General features: G+C 46.0%; 1 protein-coding gene across 3 annotated transcripts in view; it reads right to left on the reverse strand.

Annotated features, from left to right (window-relative positions):
* Positions 1-23695, reverse strand: part of LOC138487895 (NXPE family member 1-like) — an 852485-nt gene that overhangs the window by 776624 nt on the left and 52166 nt on the right. For 2 of the 3 annotated variants that reach the window (XM_069614518.1, XM_069614519.1), the window contains exons 2-3: positions 17859-17885; positions 17350-17454 (exon numbers count right to left, since the gene is read on the reverse strand). In XM_069614518.1, the coding sequence (XP_069470619.1) occupies positions 17350-17442 (93 nt within the window). In that variant the 5' untranslated portion in view covers positions 17443-17454; positions 17859-17885. Of the gene's footprint in view, positions 1-17349; positions 17455-17858; positions 17886-23695 lie in introns of those variants that run through there. The other variant, XM_069614520.1, reaches the window with a different exon arrangement.

Below are 23695 nucleotides of genomic sequence, written 5' to 3' on the forward strand. Positions count from 1 at the left end.
GCATGCCGAAAAGAATTTTTGACATGGCATCAAATCCTTGATCATCTCTGTCTTGTGGTATAGTGGGGTATGCCGACTTACTGCTTGATGACGTTGCTGCCTGCACAACTAAACACTCTGGAGTTGGGTGCTTGCTTAGATATTCAAGGTCTGAAGCTGACACTGTATTTAGCAGAGAGTTTTCTATTTACTGCAGGGATAACTTCAGGTGTCTCCCAATTTGCTGATATTTTCCTTTGCAGTGCAGCATGAAAAGGGATGATAGGATCCTCTTGGGGCCCTTTATCTAAGATATCAGTAAGATCATCTTGCTGGAAAGAGGGTGCAGGTGTAGTCCACCCCATAAATTGCATAATTCTAGCCATAGGTCCATGTAAGGTATTTCTGCATGTTCCCCAGGTTCTGGTCTAGCAAATTCTGCCTCTGAAGAGGTATCTATACCACTGGCCTCCTGTAAAGACTATTGTAGATCTTTCACTCTATTTTCTTCTGAAATTAGTTCCTCTGGAATGGGTACTGTTGTTCTGTGTAATCCAAAGGGTCTCTCACTGTCAGAGTCCTCCCCTTCTTCATATATAGAGGATAAAACTCTGAAGTAATCAGATCTTGGTTAAGGAGTAAAACCCATTTCCAGAGAAGGAGCCAAATTGGTGGTTACTGCTTGTGAAAAACGTTGTGGTTGTCGAAGTAGACGGTGTAGGTCTCGACAAACCCGTAAAAGACATTGAAAAGGGCCTCGATGTACTCGAGAGGACCGGAATCCTACTCGGCGCCGTCAAAGTTGTCGACGCCACTCTCGACGCCTTGGTCGGAACCTTCGACACATCTGGTGCCCATGGCGTAGTTGAGGTTTGAGGTCTCGAGGACATATCTTTCATCGGGGGTTGACGAAGAATATGGCGTCGATGACACAAATTTGTGCGTTGAAGGTACCTTTGACGATGGCATCGACGACGCAGCCTTATCCGATGATGTTTTGCCTTTACTCGAGGGTTCATGACGCTCTCAAGGATTTTTGCTCGCTGGGTTCAACGACTTGCGGCATTTTTGTTTTTCGGGTCTTTCACCCAGTGTAACACCTCTAGGCATCTCCGAGGGGGTTAAGCCGCTTTCTCGAGGACCCTAATTATCCATTTACTAAATTCTTCCCACTTAGCCAGAGAGCTGTGTTTTGTGGTGCAGGTGACCCTTTCTGGGGAATTTGAGGAAGAGGAAGAGGGAGATCTATGATGCCTCTTCTTAGAGTGTCTCGATCTCGAAGAGTGATAGGAACCGCTTCGAGATCTCGATCGGGAATGTTTCTTTTGACGGCGAGAAGACAAATGTCTCGCCTCAGCCGAGGATAATTTTGAAGGGGTAGAGGTTTTAACAGCCTTACCTCTTTCTAACTTCGTTCCCCTTATGCTCCTTCAAGGCTTTCGGCGTCACGGACATGCAGTCCTCACATTCTGAACACTGATGCTCTGATCCCAGGCACCACAAACAGATCCTGTGAGGATCTGTTAGAGACATCTTCTTTTCACAATCTCGACATTTTTTGAAGCCGCATCTTGGCGTCGATGGTTCAGATGAAGATGCCATTGTTAGAAACTTTAGATTTTCGATGAATTTCGAAGATTTTTTCGAAGAATTGAACCGAGCGTTGCGTCTCCGAGGCTCACGAAGCGTGAAAAAATGGAACAGAGCAACAGACACTGCGCGAGACTATTTATACCGATAGTGACGCCGGCGCTGATAGAGACCTTCGAGGGACGTCGACGAGCATCGCCCTCTACTGTGGAAATATTTTTCCGAGCCAGCAAGCTGGAAGTGGATTATCAAAGATAAGGAATACGTCGGAAGACACAATCCCTTCGAAATACACTTTAAAAGTGAAAGGGAAACAGATTTTTCTTTTACTGAGGATTTCCAGCCAGATCACAGGGAATATTCATGAGCATGTGAATCCATGCCAGACCTCATGCTGGAGAATGAGAGGTCTACCATATACCTTGAGAAGAGTAGAACACCCGAGCAACCAATGGCAGTAGCTCAACCCACCTTTCCAACCACAATTAGAGTTAGGATCCCTATCCGGGATGACAAAGGCCTTCCTGATTCCCCATATTCTTGGGAGATTTCCTGTCCCTTGAAGACAGAGGAATGTGAGACTTCTAAGAATCCAGGCACCCTGTCCCCAATCTAGGATAATAGTTGCATTACATCCGGGACAGAGTGGGAAAATAGAGTACTTTCCTTAAGAAAAAAACTATCAGACCTATCTGTTCACCCTGGAAAACTAGAGATCCTCGAAGGATGAGAATGGAGAAATATTTTCCTCTAGACTATCCTCTCTTACAAGAGACGAACCAGATCCCACGTGGGAAGAATTTGGATTCCTTCTGGGGTATTGCCCTTCACAAGAGGAGGAATGAGAACTATCTACCTGTTAGAAGAACTCCTAGAATCCTATGGAGCCACTGGAAGTTACATCAACCACGATATACTCAGTGGAATCCAAGATGGCGGCTCCTTGATAACATCTCTATCCACTAACAATGCAGGTCTAGTCTTTTTCTTTCACTTTGTCGTCCTTCTCTTTCTAACAATTGTTCGTACTTATTCCCCGCGAACAAACTGATAACTGCGTTGCTACTCTGTTCTATAGCATTGCTCCCTTGTTGTTGTTCGCTCGTATCTCTTGGTATCTGCTCCCACTCAGACCTCCTTCTGAGTCCTCCCTCTTTCCCTCCTCCTTTTCCCTTCCTTCGTAATTTACTGTTACTTCGGTTTCTTCCATTTCCTTTCATCCCGCTCCCGACTTTTTCTGCTCGGAGCCTGTTGCCTATTAGCCGTTCTCGGCACTGTTTTCTGCTCTCTGTCTTTTCTGCCGCCCTTGGCACCCTTTCCCTCCGTTTCCTTTTCGCTGTCGCTTGTGGCCCCTGTTCTTTCCAACCGTTCGCAGCTACTTCCAGCTCTTACCTTGTCTGCCGCCCTCAGCATTTCTTTTCCTCGGCTTCGGTAGCCTCCGCTTGCAGCTTCTGTTTTTGCAGCCGCTCGCGGCTTTTTACTGCACTTACCTTTCATCTGTCTCCGCTTGACTTACCTAAACATTCTTCTTCCCGACTCTAGCTGTCCTCTCTCTCCTTTCATACGTCTGTCTTTCCTCTGTCCCGTTTATTCTGCTGCCCTATTCCTTTCCTTCTTGCTACAGCCGTCCACGTATTCTACTGCATTCAAGAATCTTCAGCCATTTTTGCACCGATTGGATTGGGAGATGCTTCATCCTTCTACCTGACACTACGGACATTGTGCATCTGATCCTCCTCTACACCTGCAGAGTCTGGGTTTTCTTCCCCGAGAGGGTTTCCCAGGGAGTGGCCCCCTGGGGAGCAGAGAGCACAGATTATCTGGCCTCTGGACCTCCAGGGGGACGCCTCTTACCTCTTCACGTCTGATCTTAGAGTCCGAAGAGCCGGGAGTACCCCGTCTGAGTACCAAAGTTGTAAGAAGTTGTAAGAGATAGCAACGCCCAAATAAGGAAATAGAAACATGGATCAACAAATCCAGCAGTTGATGGCTGCGGTGCAAACTTTGAATACAGAAATGCAGGGATTACGGAATGAAAACACCCTGCTCCGCCAAATGGCAAATACAAGGACTGAATTACCTCCAGGACCCTTACCTATGGGAAAATATGAAGGCAACCCCAGGAAGCTTAAAGAATTCATAGATTCTTGTACCGTACAATTTACGCTGAAACCGGGATGTTTTCCTACAGAACGGTCCAAGGTTAGTTTTATTATCTCTAACCTCTCTGTTAGTGCGCTAGCTTGGGCTACTCCATTAGTGACCACTAACAATCAACTCTTAGACTCTTTGGCAGGGTTTCTCAATAGTCTACAGGCCATGTTTGGTCGCAGAGAATTAGTGGTTACAGCCCAGGAAAACCTTCTTAATTTAAAGCAAGAAACCATGGAACTAATGTCTTTTATAACACAATTCAAGCACTTGGCTAACGAGACAGCATGGTCCGATGATGCCCTCTTAACCATATTCAGAAGAAATGTTAACGAGGAATTAAAGGACGAGTTATCTCGCGTTCCCCGCCCACATAATCTTGCAGAGATGATCACTCTTGTTCTTCAAATGGATTATCGCATCCAAGAACGAAATTCAAAGAAAAGGAAAGGAAAGGCAAAAGGAATACCATCTTCTCTTATAAGCGATACACTCAAGACATCCCGTACCACCGAAGATGAACCTATGCCAATAGGCACTACTCGAGGCCCTCTTACAACTGAAGAGAGGAACAGGAGACGTACTCTGGGGTTGTGCATGTATTGCGGATCCGACAAACATGTACTTAAAGACTGTAACCTGGTTCCTCCACAGCGCTCGGGAAACGCATCCACCCGTTCATAAGGGGAACCGTGAACGGGTCCATTTTGCAGCGTTCCCTCAACTGCGTAACGAATGCCCCGCAAATGGTAGTGTTACCCTTAACCATCCAATTCCAGGACTCTATAATCGAAAAGGTACCAGCACTGGTGGATTGTGGCGCGGCAGGAATTTTTATGGACATTGATTGGGCATACAAACATAAGATACCCCATCTATACAAGACCACCGCTATACCAGTGGAAGGAGTAGACGGAGAACCACTGTCCTCAGGCTTCATCAAAGAAAATACTTTGGTCCTTACGATGAAGATAAACACACATCAAGAAGAGGTGATCTTTGACCTTATAAAGGCCGCACATTATCCTATTATCCTAGGAATTCCTTGGTTATCAAAACATAACCCCTATATCAACTGGAAGGCCGGAACTATGTTTTTGGGATCTGAGTAATGCATTGCAACATGCTTACCCCACTGTGACACTGGCCTACATATCTCCCAAGCTCAAGTAGCACCACCGAATTCCTCTTCTGTAGTACTGAATCTAAATCTGCTGCCTGAGAGCTATCATAAATTTCACAGAGTCTTTTCCAACAAGGAATTCAAGGAGTTGTCTCCCCACAGACGAGATGACTGCGCCATTGAGTTGTTACCAGATGCTCAAATTCCTTTTGGAAGAATGTATACTCTTTCTAACCCAGAAAAGGAAGCCTTAAGGGAATATTTACAAACCAATGTACGCAATGGATTGATAACCGAATCCAAAAGTCCAGCTGGGGCTTCGCTATTCTTTATACCAAAGAAGGATTGCAAAGAACTTCGACCCTGTATAGACTATAGAGGTTTAAACAAGGTCACTTACAGAGACAGATACCCCTTACCTCTTATCCAAGACATCCTCGAAGCAGTCAGGAGTGCTTCAGTCTTTTCAAAACTGGATTTACGTGGTGCGTACCATTTGATTTGGATAAAAAGCGGAGACGAATGGAAAACCGCGTTCCGCACACCATTTGGCCACTACGAGTATCGTGTGATGCCATTTGGATTAGCGAACGCTCCTTCAGTTTTTCAGAGGTTCGTTGACCATTTTTTTTCTGATTTACTCCTCCATTCCTTAATCATCTACTTAGACGATATATTGATATTTTCCAAAAATCTACAAGAACATGTATGCCATGTTTCCGAGGTACTCCACCATCTACAGGACAATCACTTGTTTGCTACATTGGAGAAATGTTTGTTTCATCAAACTAGTATCCCCTATTTGGGTTTTATCCTCTCTGCCGAAGGGGCTTCCATGGACCCACGAAAAGTATATGCCATACTGCAATGGAAGGCTCCTCAAGGGGTAAAAGAGCTCCAAAGATTCCTGGGATTCTCGAACTTTTATCGCAGATATATCCCTAACTTCTCAAAAACCATCAAACCTTTGACCACTCTTCTTCAAAAGGGTAAGAAATATATATGGACTACCGAGACACAACAAGCCTTCGACAAACTTAAGACTGCCTTTTCCACTGCACCTATCCTGAGATTACCAGATCAAACAAAACCATTTGTTCTCGAAACTGATCCCTCACATTCAGCTATTGGGGGAGTATTAAAACAGGCCTCCTTGTCGGGCCTCGAACACCCCATAGCCTACATGTCAAAGACCTTACTTCCTTTGGAACAAAACTACACAGTCCTTGAGAAGGAACTACTCGCTATTAAGAAGGCATGCCAAGAGTGAAGACATCTCTTAATAGGAGCAAGACATCCTATCACCATCAGAACTGACCATAGTAATCTGAAGGTACTCCAAAACTATGAATGTCAGAACAGTCGCCAAGCCCGCTGGGCCTATTTCTTTTTCTCCTTTGACTTCATCATTACTCACATTCCTGGAACCAACAATCAATTGGCGGATGCCTTATCCCGGAGTCTATAAACAGAAGAAACCCACATTCAAGAGAAGATATTACCTCAAGCCACTTTTATCTTTTTGGTATCCACCTTTCTTCAGAACATTCGCAAACAGCTCCATGGAATCAACGAAATGGATATCCAAAAGTACCAACTCCAGAAAGAACAAGGATTGTACTACCACAACACAGAGCTATACGTGCCTACTGAGTACCTCAGGAAACAGGTATTATACATGTGTCACGACCACAAAATCGCAGGACATAGGGGAATAGCCAACACCCTCGAACTGGTAAATCGACATTTCTGGTGGCCATCTGTTTCTTCGGACGTTAGAGACTACGTTACAGCATGTCCTGTATGTCTTCAAGAAAAGACAACAAGAAGACTACCTATAGGGAAGTTATTTCAACCTCCCATTCCTAATCAACCGTGGGAAAGGATTTCGACTGACTTTATTGTGGAACTGCCTCCTTCCAATCGCAACACCACCATTATGGTGACCATTGATTCGCTGACTAAAATGGCACATTTCATTCCCATGGTAAAACTTCCAACGGCTGCCCAAATGGCATTGTGCTTCCTACAGACTATCTTTCGTTTACATGGCTTACCAAAGAACATCGTCTCTGGCAGAGGGCCACAATACATTTCCGCCTTTTGGAAGAATCTTTGCCAAGCTTTAGGCATACACCGGAATCTTACCTCAGGATACCATTCACAAGCCAATGGTCAAACCGAAAGATTAAATCAATCATTGGAACAATATCTCAGATGCTTCGTGTCCGCTACACAGGATAACTGGAATGAGTTATTACCATATGCAGAAATTGCTTACAACAATTCTCAACATTCCGCCATCAAGATGTCCCTGTTCTACTGTAACTATGGGTTCCATCCTGTGGTTGTACCCATCACAGCCTCTCGGATAACAAACTCCCCCTGTGTAGAGGAGTGGGTGGCACACATTCAATCTGGACATAACATTGCTCGTACCATCCTGAAAGACACTCAACAGAGAACCAAGGTCCAAGCGGATAAAAGAATATCCCAAGAACCAACGTACAAACAAGGAGATCTCGTATGGTTGTCATCTCGTTATTTACCCAAAAGATTGATACCCTCCAAACTATCTCCCAAATTCTTTGGTCCTTTTCAGGTACTCAAGGCTATTGGAAAGGTATTGTATCAGATACAATTACCACCTTCTTGGTTACGGATACACAATGTATTCCATGTCTCCCAACTAAAAACTCATGTATCTGACAGATTCTGCAGACAAGTAGTGATAGCACCCCCTCCTATTGATACACCAGAAGGAACGGAATATGAAGTTTCCGCCATAGCTGATTCCAGGTATCACAGAGGTACCCTACAATACTTTGTTGATTGGAGGGGATAAGGTCCGTCTGATAGAACTTGGGAACCAGCATCCGCAGTGCATGCACCTGCTTTGATGAGGAAATTCCATCGATTCCATCCCTGGAAACCCGGTCCTTTCCCCCCACGGGGAGGGCATACTGTTAGAAGAACTCCTAGAATCCTATGGAGACACTGGAAGTTACATCAGCCACGATATACTCAGTGGAATCCAAGATGGCGGCTCCTTGATAACATCTCTATCCACTAACAATGCAGGTCTAGTCTGTTTCTTTCACTTTGTCCTTCTTCTCTTTCTACCAATTGTTCGTACTTATTCCCCGCGAACAAACTGGTAACTGCGTTGATACTCTGTTCTATAGCATTGCTCCCTTGTTGTTGTTCGCTCGTATCTCTTGGTACCTGCTCCCACTCAGACCTCCTTCTGAGTCCTCCCTCTTTCCCTCCTCCTTTTCCCTTCCTTCGTAATTTACCGTTACTTCGGTTTCTTCCATTTCTTTTCATCCCGCTCCTGACTTTTTCCGCTCGGAGCCTGTCGCCTATTAGCCGTTCTCAGCACTGTTTCCTGCTCTCTGTCTTTTCTGCCGCCCTTGGCATCCTTTCCCTCCGTTGCCTTTTCGCCGTCGCTTGTGGCCCCTGTTCTTTCCAGCCGTTCGCGGCTACTTCCAGCTCTTACCTTTTCTGCCACCCTCGGCATTTCTTTTCCTCGGCTTCGGTAGCCTCCGCTTGCAGCTTCTGTTTTTGCAGCCGCTCGCGGCTTTTTACTGCGCTTACCTTTCATCTGTCTCCGCTTTGACTTACCTAAACATTCTTCTTCCCGACTCTAGCTGTCCTTCTCTCTCTCCTTTCATTCTTCTGTATTTCCTCTGTCCCTTTATTCTGCTGCCCTATTCCTTTCCTTCTTGCTACAGCCATCCACGTATTCTACTGCATTCAAGAATCTTCAGCCATTTTTGCACCGATTGGTTTGGGAGATGCTTCATCCTTCTACCTGACACTACGGACATTGTGCATCTGATCCTCCTCTACACCTGCAGAGTCTGGGTTTTCTTCCCCGAGAGGGTTTCCCAGGGGGTGGCCCCCTGGGGAGCACAGAGCACAGATTATCTGGCCTCTGGACCTCCGGGGGGACGCCTCTTATCTCTTCACGTCTGATCTTAGAGTCCGAAGAGCCGTCAGTACCCTGTCTGAGTACCAAAGTTGTAAGAGGTTGTAAGACTACCTCAAAGGCGTCACATCATGATTTACAGGCATCAGAGACACCCGATTAGCCTAGAAGGAATTAACCAGGGTTGGATGCTTAAATAATAGAGAGTGGAACGAGAGGTATACCTTATGTTGTGCTCCCATCTACCTTAAACCAGAAATGTTATTCCTGTGGCGAATGTATTAATTAAGCGAGAGATTACCCCTCAAGCAAAATTGATCTCTCTATCATACTATTGTTTAAGCCACCCAGCCAGGATGGGCGAAGCAAGGCAGCGAGGGCTGAACCATCTTTTGCCGGTATCCTCTTTCCTCTTATGCCCAATTTAGTGAGATGTCAAATCGGGAGGAACACCCAGAGAGATATCTCCCTAGAGGGAAGAAGGATACGCACAGGAGAAGATCCAACACTTTCCTCTATACAGGGAGGAAAACCTTGTACAGCGTTCCTGCCACCCTAGAGGGCAGACCCTTCTGAGCACAACTGGATATTGCAAGCAAGGGGTGTGCATACAAACAAAACTACTACCCCGAGGGGTGGAAGAAGAGGCGAGAAGAAAGAGTAGGCCGTGTTCATGTCCATATTGAAAACTACCCACAGACAAATCCATGCTACCATTTTAGGAAAAGAAATATGTCTGACGGTGGCAGTAATCCCGAACTTGCCAGCCCAACTATTTATAGGGAGTAGCGTACCCCAGTTCAACCAGTGAGTCGCATAAGTGGGCCAAATAAAAATGAAAAGCAAAAAGGGTGGACCTACCTGTGTGAGAGAAACCCTCTAACCTACAGGTAGGAGAGGCACTATCTGATCTCCTGCAAGACAGCAAGATAGGACACTTGTCGCTTAGCCTTCAAAGAGTACAAAAAAAGGTGAGTGCCGGGAAGAGTAAAGCGCTTAGATTATTTTCCCTTGGAGGACTTAAGGGGAAGGATATGTGACAAATCTAGCAATATTGTCACCAATTCTCGGGAGGGAAGCTTCCCTTATGTGGCCAGGGAAAGGCAGAAGCTACTTGAATCTGACCCTGGGGGTGGCTATTTGCGGGAGGGCCAAATGGGGCGGGGGAGACAAACTCCAGAGGAACCGAACAAAAACATTAGATCAGAATAACCCTTCACCTGTATTTCTTAGTGACACCCATTTGCTTTTTCAACATTCTTGTAGAGTATATTGTAATGTAATCATGACCAATCACCAACCTTATTTGCATTTCCCTCTGCTTGACAGCACTGAGACGAGAACGACAACTGGAGTAAGGAAGATCACTAGAAGCTTATGCGTCTAGTGATCTTCCTTACTCCAGCCCTCTTCCTCGTCGCAGTGCTGTCAATGCTGCATTCTAATGTTTGGAGAAGATTAACAGGTGCAAGGAGAATCAAAAGGAGTGCACCTGAACGCAGCGAGAGACTTGAGCTTCCCGACGCTGGTTGTGACACAGGAGAATGAGAGAGACAGAGACTGGACAGGCACCTGACTTGCGCTGACACTATGAAAGATGCAGGAGGCAAGCAGACTGCAGAGCCCAGTGCAGAGGCCAACGGGCACTGTGCGCAGAGCAACCAGGTCGGGAGGAGTTTGACGCTTTTCTGGTATGGGCAGCCGGAGCTGCCGAACACAGAGGAAGGCAAAGAGGGAAGTGAAATAACTCGCAAGGCACACTGCCAGTCGGTGGATCGGGATCGTAGATGCAGGTGAAATACGAGAAACGCTGAAGACACCAGCCATAGCCGTTAAGCCCAGGGAGAGTAAGTGGGTTACCAGGGAACTTCTGGGCAAACACTTTGTACTGCATACTATGCAAGAGGGCCTAAGTAAAGGCAGAGTCATCATTATTGATATGAACATTGTTGAAAGAACCTAAGCAAAGGCAGTGGAACTATTGCAGACACAATACCTATTGCGTGCAAGAGCCTAAATAAAAGGCAGCAGAGTTCATAAGAATGGGTCGCTGACCAATACTGGAGAAGTGTTGAGCTGGATAAAAGAGAAAATGAACAAAGCGCGGGGAAGCCCGGTCAGGTTAGTGAACCAGGCAAACAGCGAATCTGAGACTCGCACACAAGCAAGAAAGTGACAATACCCTGGCAAGCGGGTAAACCAGGGGTAAGTAGAAACAGTGATAATGAGGGAAGGTCCATACCCCTTTTTTAGGAACAAGGACAGTACCCTGCCAGAGAGAATACCAAGGAAAGGAAAAAAGATTGAGAAAGCTCGGGGGTCAAATTCCTTGTATATATTATACTTCTACTTGGCATTTATATAGCGCTCTATATATCATTGGTAGGACCTCAAAGCTAGTGTAGGTTGAACGCCCTCAGGAACCGTAGTTCTGGTCAGCAGAGAGAGATAGTGTCGTAGGGTGCGTGGGTGCACCAGATATGTGTGCAGCTGATGCAATTGCCGGGTGGTAGCTGCATTTTAACGTTAGGTGTGGTGCTGAATAAATCAGTTGGATGTGTGCAGTCTGGTGGGTGGACAACCAGACTGGGCTTCTGGCTGCTTTAGGCCTGAAGGACGCATATGTGAGCAACTAGGCCGGAATGTGCTTGGCTAGTTGCGTTTTATTGGGGTGATGAGGTGTTCATGGGGTCATATTCGTATGTGAACAGCTAGGCCAAATTAATCAGGGGTATAGCTGTGTTTTTGTTGAATGATGGTGTATAACAGAAGGTAAGCGTAGTGATGGGTTATGATGGTTATCTTTGGTGCGTGTTAGGCAGAATTATATGCAGTACCCTTTGGGAACACTACACACAATTAGGACTACAAGTGGCAGCACAAATTCACCTTTGGTACAAGCCTGTACTACACAGTAAAGTGGTAGCAGTGGCTGAGCAGCCAGACTTATCTCAAGAGCAAGTGAGCAGTATCAAATAGTTACACAAAGGACAGCAGTTACTATGATTCAAGCAAACACTGACTCAAGGTTTCCAAGTAAAGGAATATACATTTATTTACTTTTCAGTTGTATAACATTTCCCTAAAGTGAAGTTCAAAAATCACACTCAATACACCACACCACTCCCAATAGTTGGCAGACAAGTTAAGCTCACACAAATGAAGTGGGAGCAAAATGGCATTCTGTTAATTAAAAAGGGAGGGAAAGACAAAGTTAGGCAGAAAGAAGCAGTACCAGCAGGTAAGTAGTCAAGGCAATCTAGAAAGGAATAGGACAAAAGTCTTTTGCCCAAGATCACACAGTTCAGGGTAGTTCGCGGTTAAGTCTTTGCCAAGAGTTCAGAACAAAGTTGGTTGGCAGAAGAGTTAGCTTAAAAAGAAGAGAAGGACAAGCCCTCGGATTGGAGAAAGGTTTCACACCCTTCCACCGCAGCTTGACGAAACGAACAACCGGACATTGAACAGTACCTTAAATGGAGAAGAATCTGTGGCTGCGGCGAACGTTCCGGGTAGTTCCAGCTTGCTCACGGTTCCTGAAGCGACTGTCGGACTGACACGAAGTAGGAAGAATGGAGGGTCCTGCACTACCCAGGTAAGAAACCAGCAGCAGAGCACAGCAACGAATAAAAGGTGTGCTCCTTAAAACCCAAGCAGGGTCCGACCTTCCTGGCTATCTGGCTCACTGTAGCTCTGTACAGTGAATTCGACCAGAAGAAGGGGGTCCTGGCTCGGAGTTTGGGTGAACTGGTTGGTCCCACCAGCTCAAGGGAAGAAGATTCTTGGAAGATCTTCTCTGTCGTTGGAGTCTGAAGATTCGGACCTGCAGCAGGGCTTCACTGGGCGGTTCAGTCGCTGTAGGGGTCCTCGTCTGTCAGCTCCTCTTTGGTTCTCTCGTTCCAGTGGCGGCCCGGCTCTTCCAGACCCAGAGACCCGCTTTTTATGCAGTTTCCCCCATTCACACAGCCTGGCTGTCAATCACACAGCAGGGTGGCTGTCCTGGCGGGGACAGTCACCCAGCCAATCAAACAGGAGTGTGACTTGGTTACCAAGGGAACCCATGGCAGGGGGTCCTAAAACCCCTCCCTCACATCCTGTCTACCCAGACTTTCAGGCGCCTAAAGGAGGGCTTCTGTGCAGAAGCCTGTGAAAAGACGGTGAACAAGGGAACCAAAACCCGGTTTGGCGTGTAGAGACGAACACGAGAAAGACTTTTCCAAAAAGAAATGGAGACCCAGCCAGAGCAATATTAAAAACAACATGGTCAAGCGGATTTAAGTTTGAGGCTACCAAGAGAGCCTAAAACAATACGATGGTTATTTAAGATAACCGCGGTAGAAAAAATAGGGTAGTTACCACTGCCACCAGCCAAGTCTTAATGGAAAGGGAGCAAAACAATGCTCCAAGAGAAACAGACAAAAAGGGATAAGTAGTAATCCTTTCCAGTACTCCATGTAAGATGGTTTGTACTGGGGCTGTGGTTTTAAAAGAGACTAGTGAAGTTAATGGCAACTTTACATGTTCTGGGGGACAGTAGTCAGCCCCAGAAAATGGAGTCTGAGTTGGGAAGTCTAAAAGACAACCCTGTGTCACTGCACTGAAGGTGCCGGGTAACACACTTAAAAAGATGATGCCTGAGGAGTAGGTGATGCTCCACAGTCCATGAACACAAAAATGTTAAACACACACAGCAAAACACATGTAAGAGTGGGAAAAAGGGCTCTCACTCTTACCAGGTAAAAAGAAAATCCTAGAAATCCAGCAAATCTCCTGAGGGACTCACTAGGTAAGGGAAATTAGCCATATATGAGAATTCTCCCTAACAGAGCGCCCGAGACCAGGCACGTGAACAGGATGACAGGGAACATAGCGAAAGTGTGTAACAGAAAACAGAAGACTCATACCCCTTTAAGGATTCAAGAGAACTATATTGTGAGCTATGTTGTGATTTGTGTACTTTTAGAGAGGTTCAAGGGGAGAGTTTTCCCCCATGAAAAAATTGGAACTGTGATAAAATCATATCAGAACTATTAAGAGAAAAAAGAGAGAGTGTGAAATCAATACCTATAGAACATTAAATGTGAATAAAGGGGGAAGAGGATAACACAATCTCTCCTTTTGAGAACAGTAAGAAATCCATCAGTAGATGACAAACTGGAAGAGTGAAAAGAGGAAGAATCATTCTTCTTCCGATTGTGACTTTATTTAGAAGAATAATGGAAAATCAGTGGAAAAACAGGGGAAACATAAGGGAAGTGGAAAACCCTTCTTTCCCGATTGAACATTATTTCTTTTCTTTTCTGTACTTTGGAACTTTCAGGTTTAGAATTACAAGAGAAAGCTATTAGTCTATAGCTCATAGAAACCCCTATTTGCACCTTGTATTTAGTTGAGTGTGTAAGGGTCAGTTTAGGGTTTTGGACACAGGACAGAGGACGCTTTCAGTGTTGAAAATTCTGACACAGCGTTCATTAGTTTTGTTGAGGCTGGGGAAACCCCTCAGACCTACGGATAGGTACGATGTCCCCAAACACTCTTATTTTTTTTAAATAAAAGTTTATAACCAAAGTTTTACATGCCACTGTGTAGAGCAGAGGTATTCAAACTGTAGGGCGCGCCCCGCAGGGGCGTGCTGCCGCAACCCAGGGGGGGCGCCAGGGCCCACCATAAAATGTAAAAAAAAAAGATATATATTTTTTTTTTACATTGGAGGAAATGGGAAGGAGCATCTCACATGGTCAGACTGGGCCATAAAACGGTCTTAGGCACCAATGAAAAAATGGCCAGCAGTTGCAAATGGATATTCAGTGTTTAGTCACAGGCTGTTTGAATAGTACCCAACGGGTTGTTTTTTGTTCAAATGTAAACTAATGGTGATATTTAAAGAATATTTATTCAGCAACAGTGGTCAAAACTATTAGCTGCATAGTGAAGTAACTCCTCAAACTGGCCCACATTGGCCAAAAAAGTGGCCCATTTTTTACTGGCCTACACTAGCATTTTGCATTTTTGGTAGGTCATCGCCCTATTGCCCTATAGGCCAGTCGAAGCCTACCGGCTCATCCATAATGGGTGAGGGGGCGTCCACCCACTGGCCCCCTCACCCATTATGGAGGAGCCGAGGAGGCAGCCCAGTGAAACACTGAGCACTCCCTCAGCTGCTTTTTCCAGCTGAGGGAGTGTTAATGGGCTGGCTGAACTGTCAAAGGGAAACTCTGTTTGCTTTTGACAGTTCATTTCCCCAGCCGCACATGATCACTGAGCCATGCAACGCTGGGGGTGTTTTGCTTCGCCAGCCTTGCATAGCTCATTGGACATGCTGGCTGGGGCACTGCATGTATGTATGTGCGAGGGGGTGCTCCTGCGCCTCCTCACACATACGGGCAGAGCAACCTGGGCAGAGCAACCTGGAGCGGGGCATTTTAACAACCACGCGAGGTACGTTTATGGCGATTTATTTTTTATTTAAATGTGTATGGATGTGTGTATGCTTGTGTTATGGGACTGTGGTGGGAGCAGGATGGGCGGCAGCACTGGGATAGTGGTGGGAGTAGGGTGGGGAGAGCCCAGGGTCTGTACTGGGAGTAGGGTGCAGTGACAGCACCAAAAGTTCATAGAGATTTCTACATACTGCCCATCTGGCACTTTTGGGGGGGCCCTGCTTGCCCCAACTTTGCTCAGGGGAGGCCCAGGCCAAAAAAGTTTGAAGACCACTGCTGTAGAGTCTTATTCTTCATCCCTTTCAGGTCCATTAGTCATCTTGGTTAGTAGTATTTCCCTGTTATTGGGCTCACTTTATTGAGGTATCTAGTCATAGCCGGCAATTTCCTGTTCCCAGTAGAATGAAGGATCTGTGGTATTTCAAAGAGGATTTACAAAATTAGCCATCCAATGTGATGGACAGAAACTCGCTTCAGGCCCTGCCGCTCTCCCAGCAGTTATAGTGGGCTATGCAGTTTCGCATTGCGGTATTGTGGAAACAGTATAATATAAGGTGGCTTTTACCTCAGCCATCACCCTGTGTACGAGTAAGAATGGGTCCCCCATAGCACGTTTCATAGTCAGACACACCCTTTATATTGTGCTGAGCGTTGTGAGTATTCACTGCTTATTTCAATTATTCTTCATATAGCACAAGTTCAAACTTGGTGTTGACAAGTTGATTTATGTGTGTAGGGTGCAACTCACTAATTGGTACCACTGTGCTAGGCACTGGAGATGAACTAGGCTACTAAGCCATCGGTGTGGGCTGCACACCATATTTCCAACAATGGGTTTGCTTGGAGGTGGTCAGGTTAAAAAAGTAACTTGCATATTGGTATTTCAAATAAGTGTTTTTATTCAATTATATTCAAAGTGCAGATGGGGAGAGATGCTAATGCATTTCGGACTAAAGTGCGTCCTTCATCAGGGCCTAATTTCCGCGCCTTATTCAAAGTTCATCAATCATTATTTACATGTTGCCACAAAACTAAAGAAAAAACAACAGAACATCAACAAACATTAAAGCAAAAAGGTCATTTGTGAAAACCGAAGAACCGTAATATTGAAGTGGTGGTCAGCAATACAGGTCGATATTGTGCCATTCCACAGTGGGCCTGCAGTTTTGATTATTGAAAGGGTGTAGTGGCCCATCCAGTCATGCAGCTGCTAGCCACCCCAAATAGTCAGAGCACAGCGGACACAGCGCACAGAGAGCTCTGTGCCGCGAATGCAGAGGTCTCCAATCAGCTTGGAACAGCTCCTGCCCCTGAGGAAAAGGAGGGGCCGCTATCCCAACAAGAGGTGGGGGCAGGGATACCCTCTTGGGCGATAGAGGGGAAACCCACACCTCCAGGCCGGGGGTGGGCACCGCCTCAGATGTCACCCACCTGCGTCCCGTAGACATCCCAGACGGAAGAGGGTCCGTCTCCGACACAGGCCTCACAGCATTGAACAGTTGTAGAGATATGAGACGCATGCGGAAGCCGGATCATGCACCTTCGATCCGCCCTGAGAGGGCCCCTGGACTCAGAGCTACACCTGCGCCACACAGTCCAGCGTCCTACTGGTGGCACAGGCCGCATGTCATAGCAATTGCTTCAGTTTCTGTTGGACCCCGTTTTTCGGACCCCTTCAGCCCCAGATGGGTCAGATATAAAGCTACAATCACGCGTTATGCAGGTGTTGGAAGAAGTTTAGCAAGATTTTGGTCAGAGCTTTAAGGGGTGCCGTGGCAATTTTGTGCAGTAACGCCCCCAAAGCCCTTTTGTACAGGCTTTCTCCCAGGGTTGGCCATGTTGTCTTCATCTGTACATTTGAAAAAGGCTGGTGTTTTAATTGCGATAATCTAAAAAAAAAATGTGCTCCTTCATAGGCTGGAATGTGCTGTTCACTGTGCTTTTAAATCTTCCAGCTATTACCAAACCTGAACGATGGGTCGTCACTCCCGATTCCCCTTAACCACATTTCCTCTCTCTTTCTACCCTTCCCCTCATGTTGCCCGCAGCACTCTCTAGCATCTTAAAATGAAAGGAATAAATGCCCATGAGAAAAGAAACAGACGATTATGTGCTAAAACAGTGATACAAGAACATACCTGTATTGATAAAAAGTACATCGAAAGACATCCGATGGTACCGGCAACGATAAGTGATGCTGCAAATATCTTCATCAGGGCTCTTGCAGACATGTTAGGTGTGCGCTGGAAATAGAAAAGACTACAATCCAAGTCCTGACTTAAATATTGTGTACTCTAAACATGGCTCTAAACAGAAAGATATGAAGTAACATTGCTTGGCCATTATTCTCAATCAATCTACTTATGCTGGGCTGCACTAAAGGCCAAAAGCAGGACCTTGGTAGGTCGCGTAGAAGGGGTCCCTTGAATTAGACAACTAGACTTCTACATGGACTTGTGAGAGGAGGTCACCAAATGTCTGCAAAATTTGAAGCGTGTCTATTGCAAGTCTTTTCTGAGCAGGTGGGTTACCAGAGAGCTTGCATCTTCTGGGTGACCTTGAAGGGTGGGGCCTGCTTTCCATCTGTCAAGTGTTACATTCCATGGGGCAGGGGGAATGCATGGAAGACTTTCAATGTTACACTCACATTGTCTTTAACTTGGATCTTGGGAAACTAGGAAAAGAAAAAATAATTTAGTTGACTGCATCACTTGAAAAATACACTCTTCCACCAAAATTAACATTCTCAGATGGAATCCATAAAAGGGCAGCAATAATCATCAACATGTACATGGAAACATTACTAAGAGCAAAAGGCACAAACCCACACAGCAAAAAGTCACCCTCCTAGTCGTATACTCAGCATAGCATGGGATTCTGTACATTCACAGAGTGTGTTAGTTGTCCTGCCAGATTAGTGGCAGGAATAAAAGTGATTCTTCTTCGAGAGGGCCATGTTAAGTCTTCGGGTGGCACCCATGACTAGGAAAAGTAGACAATTTGGTATCGCCTTAAAGAAAAGAGCCATTGCCATGTGAAATAAGGAGTAGTGGAGTCTATTAGAGGAGGGCAGGATATGGCCACAGACATGTGCAACAGGATGGAGACCATAGGCGGGGGCAGTCAGGGCAAGAGCGATAGCTGTATGCAACAAAGAGCACTCGAGTCCATTATGGGAGGTCAGGAAACCGTCACAGTTGTGTGCAAAATGGAGAAGTGCAGTCCTTTCGGAAAAACAGGCAAGAGCCATAGGAGTGTGGAACAAAAAACAGTGGAGTCCATTAGGTGAGGTCAGGACAACAGAGTCGTCAGCAACAGGGAGCAGTGGAGTCCTTTAAAGGGGGTCATGACAAGAGCTATAGCTATGTGCAACAAGGAGTAGATTCCATTATGGGAGGACATGACTATATTGAGAGCTTTGTGCAACAGGGAGCGGAGGGGTAATTAGCTGGGGTAAGTCCCACATCAGTGTGAAAAAGTGAGCGAATGGAGTCCATTGGGGGCGACCAGGACAAGACCCGCAACTGTGTGCAGCAGTGGATTTCAGGTAGGGAGGTCAGAACAAGAGCCACATTCATGTGCAACATGGACTAGTGGAGTCCATTGGAGAGTCCAGCACAAGAGTCACGGTCTTGTGAAGCAGACAGCAGTGGATTCCAGGTGGTAAGGTCAGTACAAGATGCACAGTCATGTGCAACATGGAATAGTGGAGTCTATTGTAGCAGCCAGGACAAGAGCCACAGCGATGTGCAACAGGAGCAGTGGAGTCCATAAGGGGCAAGAATGGGGGTTCAAGATGAGAAACAATACTTAAAATGTACTTATACAATGATTAAAACTCAAGTAGATTTTTTATGCATAAACATGTTTCCTCACAGTTCTGCAGGTTAAGCCTCATCATTAAGTGATAGATATAAATGCATTACTCCACTATGGGGGGGGAGTCATGCCAAATATTTAAAAAAACAATCTTCCATTTGGACAGTTTGCAAGACTGAACAGAAATAATAGTACACGTGAGGATTATGAATAAGAGGCCAACATATTAATACACAAAATGGGAGCTAGAGGTTATCCAATGGCTCTAGTTGAAAAATCAGCAAAAAGAGGTTCCAATATACATACTTCCATAGAGTTCACAGAGCTCACCACTCCCACAGAGACCACGAGGCTGCAGGATCAACTTGACATCACACGGTCTCTAGGTAAGCCTAGTTGGGCTATACTCGAATTATTAGGCAATATCTGTGGTGCACTCTCTTTGATAGCATTTGTGTGCCTAATTTAAACAGGGTATTTTGCGCAATTCTGTCATTTTACAATTGCTGCGTGCAGCTCTCACTGCAGTTTCAATGTTCCTCGTGGCCTAATGGGGTTAATTTTATTGGAGGCCTTTCTTCTTACAACATGGACACTGCCACTGCAGTCCACTACAGGCACCTGTGTACTTCATCTACCTCTAGACTACGGATGCCGTGATTGGTCACCCTCACCCTTCTAAGGCCCATCGGTGAGCCGGCAGCAGAGAGAGCCGGCCAATCAACCAAGGCCCCTCTCTGAAGGAGGAGGGAGCCTCTCTCCATGTCGCCGATTCAGCAACCTACCCCCAGCCGACGTTGCTCAGTGAACAAACCTTCTGTTATCCCCTGCATTCAGGCACCATGAAAAATCTGCGTCTACACTGCACCGGTAAGCATCATGGTTCACCCTGTCCTGGACTATAACCCTCTGCCTGGTTGCTTGCTGTATCATTCCTCCCTTCACCGAAAAGGAATGGGAAAGAATCCTACAATATCCCAGAGAAGTGTCAAGAAATGCGACTAATCCAGCTAAATGTCCTACAAAGAACATACCTGACCCCGAGCAGAATGGCCAAATTCAACAGGTCCATGACACGCTGCCCCAATGCAGCTCGGACGAAGCAGGAATGACACACATGTTCTGGAGTTGCTCCAAGATACAACACTTCTGGGCCAAAATCGCACAAGCTTGCAGAAGAGCGGGTCTGACCTGATATGAATGGACGACGCTGGAATGCCTGCTGGGAGCCTACCCGCGAATAAGCAAAATCAGGCACATCATAAAATTCATGGATATGACCTGTGTGCTGGCTAAAAGGGCTATCACAATGACATGGAAAAAACAGAAGGGCACTCTATACGCCAAATGGCATAAAGAGCTGGAACACTGGTCGGAGGCGGAAACGAGAATCTGGGGAGAGGGAACAGCCAAGACAGGGGAGGACACGAGCATGACTTATGAAGCTTGGAAATCCATAATATGGGCCATGTTCCACCCGTCCGACGACAAACCCCCATGAGAAAAGTGGATTTACCGTTAGGACTTGGATGTACGTTTGTAATTATCCCTCAACGATGAACTAACTACCCCCCAACCAGCAGTCCCATCACTCCCTTGATAATGACCCCATTCCTACCCCCCCCCCCACAGCGATACCAACACCCCAAAAAGACGCTGGAAGATGGTATAAGGCGATGAAGACCGCTGTTGTTTGTTTTTCCAAGTTATTTATTAGTTACATGGTTCCTAATTGGTATATGCTGACTGTTAACTACTACTGTATCCAATGTATTTTGAAATGCCAATAAAAACATTTTAAAATAAAATCATGCCTCCCTTCCCCTCTAGCCCAACTACAAACTGTCATTTCTGTCCACTTGGTATATGTATCTACTCTAAACCTGACATTGCTCGCTTTCTGCTTCCTGTAAGTGCCTTACTCAAAATTCGAATTTCGGTGTCCTTTTAAATCTGTGCACTCTGCATTTTGTGCTGTATTTTAGTACTTTATTGTGGTGCTAAGCCCCCGTTCCAAGGGCTTGAACAGGGGTAAAGGCCCGGAAGCCCAAGTTAATGGCCCAAGCAAAGCAAGGGCCATTAACAAGGGTTCTGGGCCATTACCGCTCGTACCAGCCCTTGGAACGGGGGCTTAAGGCCATTCGCACCACGGGCTACCAAAGCAATAACCCAGGGTGCTAAAAAAAAAGTATTTCAGTCATTGAACAGGACGCTTCGCATGTCCCGTTCAATGACTGAAAATAAGGTCTAAAGATGGCCACCATGGAAAGGGAAGGCGGGGCTCTGTACGGAGCCCCTCTTCCCTTTCCATAAAGGCCGTCGGGAGCAGAGTGGACGGTGGGTCTGCGGCAGAGAGGGACGCGCAACTGAAATAAAGAAAGTTGGGAGGGGGTGGGGGAATTAAAACATTATAATAAGGGGTCGGAGGGTGGGGTGAAGATGGCGGCAGAGAGAGCTGGCCGTCCGGTGGGATGGAACATGTGCTTTCACCGACAGTTCAAGCCTGCATTCCTAGCCACCTGATTGGCTGGCTCCCCCCACCAGGGTGCTAATGGGAATTCGATTTTAGGTGTGCTTTTAAATCTATTCACTCTCCATTTTGTGCTGAATTATAGTGCTTTATTGGGAATTCGAACTTGGGTGTGCTTTTTAATCTGCATCAAGTGTCTTCCATTGCACACCTCCTTCTGTGCCTGCCTGGCTGCTAGGCCCTTGGTGAATTCCTGTGCACTGTGTAGTTCCCCTGTTGTCTCTCGCGCTCTCTCCTCCGCTATTCCAATGGCCCCCTATCTCCCCTATCTATTCCAACTGCTATTCTATCACCTATCCTACCTCTCTCACGAAATCTGGAAGAAAAAAAGATGAAAAAAGCTCTCCTGGACTCTAACCCAGTCCTACCTATTGCTGACACCTACGTCAATGCCACTTCCAGGCAGACTTTTTCAGACATCCTCTTTTCTGTTCCCTCTCCTGACCTATGGAGACCCCCCCACCTGGTCTCCACTCTCTCCCCTTTCTCTACCTAACCCATTAATGGTGGCACCAGGTGTGAAGTACTCCTGGCATACTTCTCATCCTCTAGTTGTATTATTTTAATGTCTGTCACAATGGCACTATCATGGCCCAAGGTTCTCAAATTACTCTTCTCCTTCTCAACCAGCACCTGCCCTCTTTCGTAAACGCCCTTCTTTCTCCTGTCACTCCTTCTTCCTCTCCTCTTACCTCTCCACCACCACCGACAGGAGTACCACACTTCCCCACCTCGGAAAATATTCAAAGGTGGTAACCAGCTTCACTTAGCTACTCTGAATACTCGCTCTGCTGTCAAACACTCCTGGACTACTGCAACAGTGTCTTTCTCAATCTCCCGCTTTCCTCCTTACGCCCCACCAGCTAATCCAGAATAAGGCTGCAAGACTCATCAAGCCCAGGGACCATATCTCTCCAGCCCTGAAATCTCTCCACTGACTCCCGGTGGCTAGTGTAAGGAAGGCATGGTATCAAAGTAAGACAGACACAAGTGATCACAGTTCAAGGGTGTTTATTCAACTGCAAAATGGGTACGATAAACACCTAATCTAAACCTAAATCTAAGATGGGAGCAAGCTAATCATAATAAAACAGTCCTTGTGGAGTCTAGTCAAATAAAAGGGCTTATACTAAAAAAAACTATTGCCAATCCTTACTGCTATGCTACAAAAAGAGTGGGATAATGTTCACAAAAAGATACAAGTGTTCACAAAATGATAAATCAGGATGTTAGGCTGTGGGCCCCCTTGCCCACGTTTTAGCACGGGACAAAGCGGGTCACTTGAGCACAGCACACTGCAGGGCTCCTCCGGCACAAGATCACAGTTCCTTTCACCAACATCAGGGCCTTCTGTGCCCAAGTCTCTCTTAGTGCAGAATCTCTTGACTTAGAAGACCTGATGTCCCATAAACAATAAAGAAAGGTTCCTTTCTCAATATTCACGTAGAGCGATTTACTCTTCACCCAGGATCCTCAGTCGGGTTCAGACCAACTTCAATTTGTAGGCATCCCTCAGTCGGGTTCACAAGTGCCTCAACAATCTTCTCGTGTGTGTTAATCTTCACCCAGGATCCCCCTCTTCCGGGCTCAGACCCCTTTTCTACAATTAGTCCCCCTCGGCAGGGCTCAGACCAACTTCAGTTTACAGACAATCCAAGACTTTTAAGTGTGCACAGGATTCAACGCAACCCGCTGCAGGACGGTGTTCAGTTAAAGGTGCGATTACAAAAGGTTTGAATGCAAAAGGTGACAGTCAATAGGATCGAAACCAAAAGGTTCAATTTTTTTTTTGAATATATATATTTTTTTTTGGGTTTCCGTTTAGGTAAAAAAAGTGGTTTTTACCACAAAAAAACAAGGGTTCGGGGGGACCCCCCCCCAAAAAAATGTAAAAAATGTGAACCTTTTGTATTTGGTCCTTTTGATTCGAACCTATTGTATTTTGAAACTTTTGATTTACACCTTTGACCTATAACCCTGCAGGACCACTTCGATTTTACAGTTAAAACATTCTTCCCCGCTCAGAAGGAGGGGGGGGGCACCAAACAGAGACGTTTGAGTAAGCACCCATGTGGCGCAGGACCACTCTGTATCTAGTACCAATCTTAGTTTCACAAAGTTCAATTATATTCAAG

This window comes from Ambystoma mexicanum, chromosome 9 (assembly GCF_040938575.1).
Source record: "Ambystoma mexicanum isolate Mex_15411 chromosome 9, UKY_AmexF1_1, whole genome shotgun sequence".
Lineage (NCBI taxonomy): Eukaryota > Metazoa > Chordata > Amphibia > Caudata > Ambystomatidae > Ambystoma > Ambystoma mexicanum.